Source organism: Sphaerodactylus townsendi, linkage group LG02, assembly GCF_021028975.2.
Source record: "Sphaerodactylus townsendi isolate TG3544 linkage group LG02, MPM_Stown_v2.3, whole genome shotgun sequence".
Classification (NCBI taxonomy): Eukaryota; Metazoa; Chordata; class Lepidosauria; order Squamata; family Sphaerodactylidae; genus Sphaerodactylus; species Sphaerodactylus townsendi.
In genome coordinates, this window is record NC_059426.1 from 135,315,475 (window position 1) to 135,326,321 (window position 10,847).

A 10,847-nucleotide genomic window follows, 5' to 3' on the forward strand; every position below is an offset into this window, starting at 1 on the left:
TGCTGTTATAGCCATAATTTTTTTCTCCCCTGGTAGAATGGTATGAACCATTCAAAGTTTCAAACAGAAAATTTAAATTTGATCTCAGGATTCATTTTTGTATTGAAAGTTATACGACAATGGCACAGGAAAGAAAGTCTTCTGCTACAAATGCAGCATATCTGACTAAGATGTGGGACTTTGTTAGGAAACTTCCACTGAAGATGGTGAACTTAGGTTAAGTGTCTACAAGCATGACCACTCTAACAAAAAATATCACAGCCACAGCAACAAAGCATCTGAAAAAGGTAATACGTTAGTTATGCTACTGTTGGAGCGATCCTGAAGCCTACACAGAAGTAAGTCCCATGAAATTTACTTCCAGGAAAGTGTTCTTAGGACTGCAACCTGCATAAATTCAACCCCAGGGCAAGAAAGCCAAGGCAGGAAACTATTCCCTATAATGCCGAATGCCCTAGTTTTAACCTGAAAAGCATTAAAAGATAAAAACAATCAAGAAACATGAGCCAGTGTGATGGACCTAAGGACTCCATTCTGTATAATGCTACTTCAAACTTAGGAGCATACAGAGGCTGATGAACCTGACTGTGAAGGGTTAATTCCTCACAGAGCCTGTGTGTGTGTGTGACATGGTGAGGATGGGTGAAGTTTAGAACTCAGTCAGAGCTGCGACAAGATTAGAATTCTTGGAACCTTATAATTCAAATGTGTTTAGTGTCTATATATAAACATGTGGTGTTGGCAGGAAAAGCAATTTGGGAAAGGGGACCCTACTCTAGTAAAAGAGAGAAATAAACTTCTAGGGAAAGAAAAATTCCTAGCCAAGCGGGGAGGGGGGGGGAGGAGCCAGTTTATCTCCTGAGGAGTGAGAGGGACAGAGAGAGATGACTGGAGATGAGAGGAGATGCAGGTATCACTGTGAGAGATTGTCAAGTCGCCTAGATTAGTCAGGGGTGGAATCTAAACTTCATGACAGAGATACCCCAATGTAACAGCAAATGAAGGGGATGTGTACCACCCAAAGGTAATATACATTTGACACAAAGAAACCAGGAGGCCTCTGCAATAATGTGATTTTTTAAAATGTATGCTGATTTGGTCTGCACTGGAAGTGGCTAGACAGGAAAAAAATCCTAGGATACTGGTGGTTAGCACAGTAAAAATCTTAGCTCCATGTGGGGTAGCTGTGAAAAAGACAAGATATAGGCTAGGGATTATTCCAAAAGGGGATACATAACAACACTGTCAGTATAATAATCATATAGATCTATCATGCAATCACATTAGAACGACAGTGTAGATTTCTGGTTCCTGTATCTTTAAAAATCTACATGGAGTTAAGATTTTAAAGGTAATGTGTCTTTAAAAGGACAGTGCAGTTCTAAAAACCTACCTTCTGAGGGAACTTTTTAATTTAAAGAAAAAACTACTGATGGAAGAGTGACACTTGAAAGCAGTGTAGAAAACTCTGAATGGGATAAAGGAAGTGGATGTGGGTTTTCCAGGTTGTGTGGCTCTGGTTTGGTGATGTTAGCTCCTAACATTTCACCCACATCTTCAAATGCAAGATGCGTGTTTTGCTCCATGGCTCAGTACGGAGTGGTTTGTATCTTCCACTCAGGTGGGAAGGGCTACAGTGTATTTGCAAGTGTCCTGATGGAATTCATTTGCAGTTGCATGTGTATGTGTCCTGATGGTTTGAACGTGGTGAGTCATTTGCTTGCAGAACCCCAGTCTAGGTGATACAATTCATCAGCCTAAGTAAAGTGTTAGGAGCTAAAACCACCAGACCACAGCCATTCAGGATAGAAATGCACAACACAAGTTGATTCTAGCCGTGAAATACAAAGTGGATAGGCTTTTTCACTTTCCCATAATACTACAAGCCACAGGTATCAATGAAATTGCTAGGCAATAGATTCAGTACATCTTTACTTGAAGAGTAATTTACTTGCTGAATTCTCCAAGATGCAATGACAGGCAATAGTTTATTTGGTTTTAAAAGGGAATACAAATTCATGGAGGATAGGTCTAGATAGGCAGATTAAGTGGAACTTTAATGTTTACTGGCAGTTGCCACCTCACTAGCCATGAGGAGTAGCGGGGGGGGGGGAGCTTGAGCTTCAAGGGAAGGCTTTACCCACCATGCTCTGTTTGCAGGTCTTTGGGGAGCATTACTGTATGAAAATGGATGCTGCATTAGATGAATTATTGGTCTTATCTAGCACATCTGCTTTTATTTCCTTTACCAGGCAGCCAAATAACAAAACAAAGTCCTTTACATACTGGTAAAATTTCTAAACATGGAATTCACAGTACAAATTTCTGATCTCTGCCCTGTGGCAACATAAAGTTCCCTGCCTCATTCAAAATTACCCCATTCCACATTTCATACCTGGGAAAAGGGAACTAGGCTTGATTACCTTAACACACTGTGCCTTTGCTACCCAAGCTAACATCACCGTGCCAAGATATGACCAAATGACAAAAAGCCAACCTACTTATCTCGCAGATTTGTGCTTCCCCCCATGGGTTCTCCATGGCCTAGCCCACTTCAGGGTGGAAAAAGCAGAACATTTCCCTAAATTAGTTCCTTCTCACACAATATCTACTATTAGACTAAAATGCCAGAACAATTGTACCTGCATTTTGGTGCTCTAATCAGGAAAGCCTTTCCAAAGTATATATTCATAAATCAGAGACTGATCTTGATTTCCAATAGTGATTCCATCCTTTCCATAGTTTTTCTTAATTAACATATAATATGGCACCTTGGAGATGTCCTGACCATCTTTGTCATACAATAAACATGTAGTCATTTCCCCAGTTTATTATGTAGAATCAAAACTGTGTGTGTTGCCTGAGGTTCACCATAGTATTCCCCAACAAAGGAGAAAATCTATAATGGCAGCAGGCCATAAAGGAGACTCAGTTTGGGAATATTTTAATGAAATTCCTTTACCTACGGGTAAGGCAGGCATGCATGCAAAATGCAAATACTGCAACAAAGAAATGCAAGGTCTGGTGGCCTGAAGGAAACTGGAGGTAATTACAAAATTATTGTGAGGTGAACTATCTATGTATTTCTACTAGAATAACCAAAGAAATAAGTTCTGACATAACTGTAAAAGTAATCTGATAAGTTATTCTAAAAATGAAACCATCATCTAGTTGTAAATATTAAGATTATACCAGCAAGAATGAGTCTTTATGTAGAAAATCATAATTTAAACCAAGTCTTATTGACTAGTGATTTAATTGTTATTTAAATCAAATAAAACATTTTATGCCACCTTTCCACCCTACAAGGCAGCAAACTTAAACCATATTAAAATAGTTGAGCAATCACTAATACATTATAAAATAATTCAATCAAAAACACATAAACAAAACCAGAAGACGAGTCAGTAACCATTATTGGGGGCATACCAGAGAAACAAGGTCTTCACCTGTTGCCAAAAGACACAAAAAGACAGAGAGACAAATCCACTTGGGGAAGGAGTTCTGTACTATTTCTCCATGGTGGAATTAATTGTTTGAATGTGCATTCATACTGAAATTTTCATGATTTGCTACAGAAAACTGTACAATAAACAAGCAGTCTATTAAATATTCAAGAATCTGTCAGCAGTTGTATTAGACTTCCTGGTTCTCTCAGAAAAAGAATGTATCTCATTCAGGAGATACACTTTGCAGGAATAAGAAAATAAAGGCTGATATTTCCTTCTTCTGCAGATCCCACTTACTTCCGACATCATGCCTATCTCTTGTTAGAGTGGTAAAAGTAATGGTGGTTTGTCAGAGACACTGCAGAAATCAAGGAACTCATTACAATGATCTTATAGAAGTAGAAGCAAAGTTAGAAGTTCATACCCTCATGGGTTTTATATGTGAGGGAAAAGATACACTATGGAAAATGAAATAAGTGTCCTAAAAATGATGCATGCTTCAGAAGAGGATAAGTAACTTTTCAGTTATTCATTTATATTCCACCCTAAGTCTCTGTGAGAAAAGTCAGCTAAATTAAGAAAGCAAATCAGCATAATTATCCCTTTATTAAAGACTAGCAGCAAAGCCCATTGTGGGGGAGAATACAGTGGGTCCTAGCAGAGGCAGGAGGGGGTGAACCAGCCTTCTCTCATGCAATGGGCTGTTGTGTTGTTTGAGGGCAAACCCCCCCCCCCCCGGTGAGCTTTCAGCACACCATGGACTATCCCACAAGGAATCAAGTCAGCGTGGAGGGGTGGGGGATGGGGTTGTCTAGGGTGGTGCAATGGCAGAGGGAATGTGGTCCTGTGGAGCCAGGGGAAGGCGGGTGAGTGATGGACATGTCCAACAGCCCTCTGGTGCCACTCAGCATTGCTGGTGCCTGGTGAGGCGGTGTAGCTTGTGTGGGCATTGGGAGGGGGGTTGTTGCGAGTGTGAAGTGTGGTGGCAGGCCGGGTGGCCAGGCAGACGCCGGTCTGGCCTGGGAGCTGGGCCAGACTTGCGAGTTGACGGGAGAATGTGGGTGAGGAACAAAGAGGTCCACTGCCACTGTTCCATTGCTCAGCATGATGAAACCAGGTCAGAAACTCCCCATTGTGGGGAGAAAGGAAAAAAAACCTAAGTGAAAACTAAAGGCAGAAAAATGCATGCAGTAATCAGGGGATAAACCAAAGCAGTATGGGGCCAGAACATGCCTTTAAAAAAAACATGCAGAAAACAGCATAGTCTGGTGGAATCTCCATATTGCAGAAGGCCTGATTTAGGACTACCCTAGAGTGAAAAGTAATCCACTATTAATGTATTGTCGAAGGCTTTCACGGCCGGAATCATTTGGGTGCTGTGAGCTTCGTCATGGGCTGTAGTGGCGTGTTTAGTTAACATTCTCTCCCTGGACGTGCTTCGCCTGTGACGTGGCTGAAAACATGTCTGAGAGATGATCCTCTGAAGATGCCAGCCACAGATGCAGGCGAAACGTCAGGAGAGAATGTTGCTAGAACATGGCCATACAGCCCGGAAACCACACAGCACCCAAATCCACTATTAACATCACCACATTGCAGTTATGGGAAAGATGTCAACCATCCTGCACTATAATGTCTACATTTCCAATGTCGGAAAGAGTCTAATAAAGACTTTAAAAACAATTAAGTTTTACTGATGAAATTCAGTGTCACAGGTCACTACCACAATATTACCCAGCATGCACATCATGATGCAGACAGAAAAGTACAAAACTTACGTAAGATATACTTGCATGTTAGGTGAACTAATTTTACAGTTATTGTGTTCAAGTTACCTGAAATCACCAGGCACTCTTGCTGAAAATAGACAATTCAGCTAAAACAAGGAATAAATATGTTACTCTTCTAATAACCCCCCCAACCTCTTCCCAGAAATTGAATTAAAAGTGGCCATGTTTTGCGTATAAGTTTGTGTTTTTCATATAGTGGTTCCATTACTCTGACAGAGCAATCTTATACTGAGTTACTCCAGTCTACATTTATTGATTACTCTGCATGGGATTGCACTATAACAGTATAAAACAGAAATTTTATATAAAACTGAAAATTAGCCTTTCCACTTGTATGGTTCAAACTTTCCTGGGATTGGGTGGAGAGAAATCTCATGACAAAACGCTATTCATTCTTCCCAGAGCCCATCCTCAATCACTAGAACCTTCTTGCCTAGGGCAAATTTTCAACCATGCACCAGTGTATACATCTTGATGATTTCATCTGCTACTTCTTTCTAGCATCTAAATCTAACTACTTCACAATCTCTTAACACTATAAATAATTATTGATCTTTTTGGACATCATATCAACTATACAGGGGCATGCAGAAATACAAATTCATCATTTATTAGGAGAGCTATTAAAATTACAATTACACAGTTCAACAAGAAGGAAGTCACAACCATACGAGTTAGTACCAAAATCTTAAGAAAAGTTGAAATTGAATGCATGTGAGATCACTGGCCTGGATGCTTTCTGGAAATTGATTTATTGTTCCCTAAACTTTCTTAGTCGGCAGTCTATTTCATTATTTGCTTCTCAATCTGTTTGAGGCCTCAACAAAAAACTCAAAGTTGATGCTCTTACAAGTCAGTTGATCTTACACTTTGGAACATAGATGTCACATGGTTCCTGCCTGTCTTTCCAAGTCTTTAAATGAGCACTATAAGTTTCAAAAGGGAATAGCCTAAAGTCACACAATGTTCTTTTTCTGCTGCTTAAAGTAACAGGGGCTGGCCCCAAGCTGAACTAGATATTTAAATGTGTGTAAATAATTACAATAGGCAGCCCTAGTTCAGCCAGCTAATTAGATGGCATGTTAGCCTCTCTTCTGCAATATGCATCCATTGCATGCTAACAGATCCACAGCCACCATCCAAACAACCCAGTAATCACTATTAAAATGTCAGTAGTATTCACTATTAGAAAGAGGACTTCAAAGGCGTTTAAAACCATGACAACCACATATACCACTTTTTCATCACACACTCCAAGTGGACATAACTTTATGGACTTCACTTTGTGGATTTCAAGAATCTGCAGCAAGAAGTGTGAAGAAGTTCCCAAATAGTATTGCTGAAACGGTGGCCACTTCAACCCCATCTCCCTTCCAGAGTGCTTTTCCCCACAAACAAACCAGCAGTAGGCTTCAGTTTGCAATGACAGAGGAAGCATCCAATGTCCCCACAAGGGAGGCCCAGCGTCGAAGGCTTTGGGTTGCCTGTCCAGAACCTAGTTGAGTCGACAAAGCGTGCCGACTTGTTTTTGCTTTCTGGCTTGCAAAGTGGAAACTTTTCTTTCCAAGCGGGTTCTGCGGGGCCGGGTTATTATTTTGACAGCTGCTGGTTAACCCTCAGCACCAGGATTTCTTCCAGCCTCCCAAAAGCTTGCTCTAAAACACGAGAGGGGAGAGGAAGGGGTGCCTTCTCAGCTGAGCGAAGTTTTTTTTTTTTCCGCGCGTGGCAACTGCATCCCTGCAAAGAGGAAACCAGTGCCGCTAGCGATGGAAAGTATAGCCGGAGTGATAGATAGGAGAGAGGGAAGGACAAGATAGCAAAGCAGAGGAGAGAAAGGAGAAAGAACGAGGTTTATAACCCTCCAGGAGGAGCGATCGAAATAAGTGCCTATCTTTAAATCCCACGCACACAAAAGATTTGGGAGAACCAAAATGCAAAGTACCGAAGAGCTCTTGCTTGGAATGGAGCTCCTCCTACCCTGGCAGTTACACCGATTCCTTTCCTCCCATACCCAGAGGGCTGGTCGCCTTGACCTGGGCCTGGAAACAGGCGCCGGCTTTGCACAGCACGCTTACCTTTTGGTCGACGATGGAACAAGCCATTTCCCTGACGTGGGCCAGGCTGAACTCTCCCGACGAGTCGGGGAGCAAGAGCACCGGCTCGCGGCTGAGCCCGATCTGGAGGTGGAAGGAGATGCCGCTGCCCGGCTGAGAGGGGCTGGGCGGCCGGATGACCGGCGGGGCGCTCATCGACAACTTCCCGCGGGACAAGGGCAGGCAGAGAGAGAGAGAGAGAGAGAGAGAGGCAGAGTCAAATATTCGCCTAGTCGCTGCCCCGTCTTCCCTTTCCTTCTACTGAAAATGCGCCCCGGAGGGAGGCCGGGGGAGCAGCGGAGGTGCTAGTAGCACTGGTGGTGGTGCCGCCTGGACTGCTGGCGGGGCGGACTGAAGGCGGCGGCGGCCCCTGGGCGGTCAAGCGCGCTCGGAGGGGGGGAAGGGAAGGGAAGGGAAGGGCGGGAAAGGAGCCACAGGCGCCAGAGCCGCCACCCGGCCGCCTCGAGAGCAGCAGCTCAGCCGGCGTCCAAGTGGCGGAGCGGGCGGGGGTTCCCGCAGCCGGGGAGCCCGAGGTCTACTCGCACTTCCTGGCAGGCTGCAGCCCCCTCCCCGCGCACCGGCTTGGGAGGCAGCCCTAGTTCAGCCAGCGCTGCCTGCCGTCTGAGTAAACATGCCGCGGATTGGGTTTAAGGCGCAACGAGTCATCTCCCTGGCCGGCACCCAAGCCCGGTGCCAACATTTTCCATGGCACTCATTTGTAGCTCATGTCCGGCGGCCAACTCTCTCTCCCCCTCCCCGGCTTTACGGGGCTCTTCTGCATTTAACAGCTGCGAGGGGAGCAAGTGCACCTGGTGAAGTTTGTTTTCCTGCCGGCTTCACCTACTTGGGGTGGTCAGACAGCTGTTAAAAGCCCAGGAGCCCTCCTAAGAGGCAGGTTGGCAGCCGTCATTGAGCCTTTCCTTCACCACCTGGCCTTGAAGTAACTTTCCCCTTCTATCTCTTTATATTTTTGATCTAGTGCCAAGGCCTTTCATCATTCCCCCGTTGCCCTTTGATGCCCTGGAATCCATAGCATTTTTTTTGTCCAGAATTTTTCTTCCTGTCTTATGAAGCCAGTCCCACTGAGTTAAATGGAGCTACCTATGAGCTGTGGGGTTATGTGGTCTGGTCTTGGTCTGGTCCTATGTACATTGAACAAAACCTACCTCTACAGATTCTGTCTTTCTATTCTTCCTCATGGGCATTACGCAGATTCCTTTGGTAGCTTCCTCCCTGACCCATAATAACACCCAAAGTTCCCTTCTGGCTTTAAAGGATTACTAAACCCTTATTGAGCTTTTACTTAGTCCCTGATATTCTAATTTCCTCTTTTTGTCCCCAGTTTTTTTTTTTACCATCCCCGGCCATACAGTCCTCATTTTCTCCTCAACTTGAGCTCTCCTTGTTTTATCCCTAAGAAGGGGGAAATGGTAGAGACAGTCTCAGCCTCCCCATGCCCCATTTCGTTCAGTACCTTCAAAGTTGCCTTCATCCCAGCTGTTACTGGTCCTTCCAGTGCTGCTATTCCTGTTAATGATTAGAGGTAGCAACAAGACTGGCTGGCAGAGTCTGAAGAAACTCTGAATAGCTCCTGCTTTGTGGCGGCTTCTGGGCTGGGTATGATTTGCATGAAAGTAGGAGCTTAAACCTGTCAGCCAGCCCTTCCTAGCTGTCTCCCTTCCAGCAGAGCAGCAGTGAGTGGTGGCATTCCCCCCACCAAGAGCCAGTCACATGCTGATAGGAGAGGGAGGGAGCTGTCACCACAGAGCTGGGACTCTATTGAGGCAGATGCCACCGCTGACTGCTGTGTCCCTCATTTCAGCTGCTGCTCCTCCTCAGTGCTTTATTTGTGGCTGAGGAATGATCAGAAGAATCCCACCCACCACCTGTCATTTTTCTATTTAGTAAACATGAAAAAACATCCTATCTAGAGAATGTCATTTGCCAAGTAGAAACTCTTACCTCTCATGGAGTTTGTTTTACAATCTTTATAACAAATACAACCCACATCTGTATGCACCAGCATTCAAGGAATAAGGATTTTTTAAAAAGATGGCATCAGGAGTACTAAACAGGATATCTCAGTCCTTTTACCTTTGATATTGGCATCCAATGGCTAATTTCTAAAATTAGAGATCCCATAATTTAAGCCTGAGAAGCTCTTTTAAATATATTTATCACAGTTTCCCCCTACTCTTTATTACCAGTTGTAGCTTGCTTTAGCACAGCCATTTGTGAGAGAGGTTATGCTGTGAGAAAGTAGCCGAGTACTTGTTTAATTTTGGTCTCTGTCTAAGTCCAGCACTGTACCTACATTCAGACAATCTGGACACTATGGGAGAATCATGGAAGAATTACTCTGTGAGCATTTAATAGTGAGGGAAATATACTTTGTACTTGCTGTTTATTTCACATGTCCAGGGGCTGAAGTCTACCGCTATAATGGGTACAAAACTGATCTGTGGCACACCCAAGTTCTAATTAAACCCCGCTGCTAATGCTACAGTTCAGTCAGCATAATTTGCAGCATGTTGTTTTGAATATTGTATTGTGTTTACAGACTATAGGTTGTATTCCACTCTTAGTACACAGTGAAGACCTACAGGTTGTGTGGGGTGGAACCTTTTACACTGTTGGCCTTCTGAGATCAAGACACATGGAACATCACTCTCAGTCCTAAAGTGGGTGAAGCTTCATCTAGATGAAGAGTTAGGGTTAAACTTGCAATCAGAGCATTTGTATGTGAGTGTTTTGCTCTAGCCTTGATAAAGTTTGAGTCAGCATACCTTACACTCTAAAACTAGATTAAATTAGTCTTAGTCTCTATTTATATTGCTGTTAGGAGAAAGCAAGGTCAGTATAGATAGCACAATAACTGTAGCCTAAACCTTTATTATATCCCATGCATCTTTGAATACTTTCTCTTAAATTGTGTGGGTTTATGAGGTTCCAGTCACTGAATACCTCCTTTATTAAAATTTGTATTCTCATTTCAGACATTTGATTATTTTTTACCATTTTTTTATTTCTTTGTTTTGGGGTTTGGTGCTGTGCAGTTTTATAGAGCAGCAAAGCCATCGTGGTGTAGTGGTTAAGAACAGGTGGATTCTAATCTGGAGAACTGGGTTTGATTCCACACTCCTCCACATGAGCAGCAGAGTCTTATCTGGTGAACCAGATTTGCTTCCACCCTCCTACATTCCTGTTGGGTGACCTTGGGCTAGTCACAGTTCATTCAGAACTCTCTCAGCCTTACCTACCTCACAAGGTGTCTGTTGTGGGTGAGGAAGGGAAAGGAGTTTGTATGCCATCTTGAGTCTCCTTACAGGAGAGAAAAGCAGGGTATAAAGCTAAACTCTTCTTTTTCAAAGGAAGCCACTGCTGCCATAGAGCCTGTCTGAAGTTTTAATCTTAGCCAAACTGACAACTTTCTCTTCCCACACAGAAGGTAGATTGCAAACATTCTGACAGCTTTGTTCTCTGAACATTTGGACTGCCCATGAACATTCTGTGAA

At 43.5% G+C, this 10,847-nt stretch overlaps 1 protein-coding gene across 4 annotated transcripts in view; it reads right to left on the reverse strand.

The window, feature by feature from the left end:
- Positions 1-8,914, reverse strand: part of PRKD1 (protein kinase D1) — a 137,860-nt gene extending 128,946 nt beyond the window's left edge. For 2 of the 4 annotated variants that reach the window (XM_048485114.1, XM_048485109.1), the window contains exons 1-2: positions 8,807-8,914; positions 7,315-7,494 (exon numbers count right to left, since the gene is read on the reverse strand). In XM_048485114.1, coding sequence (XP_048341071.1) covers positions 7,315-7,494; positions 8,807-8,824 — 198 coding nt within the window. In that variant the 5' untranslated portion in view covers positions 8,825-8,914. Of the gene's footprint in view, positions 1-7,314; positions 7,820-8,806 lie in introns of those variants that run through there. The other 2 variants (XM_048485113.1, XM_048485110.1) reach the window with 2 other exon arrangements.
- Positions 8,915-10,847: the final 1,933 nt, after the last annotated feature.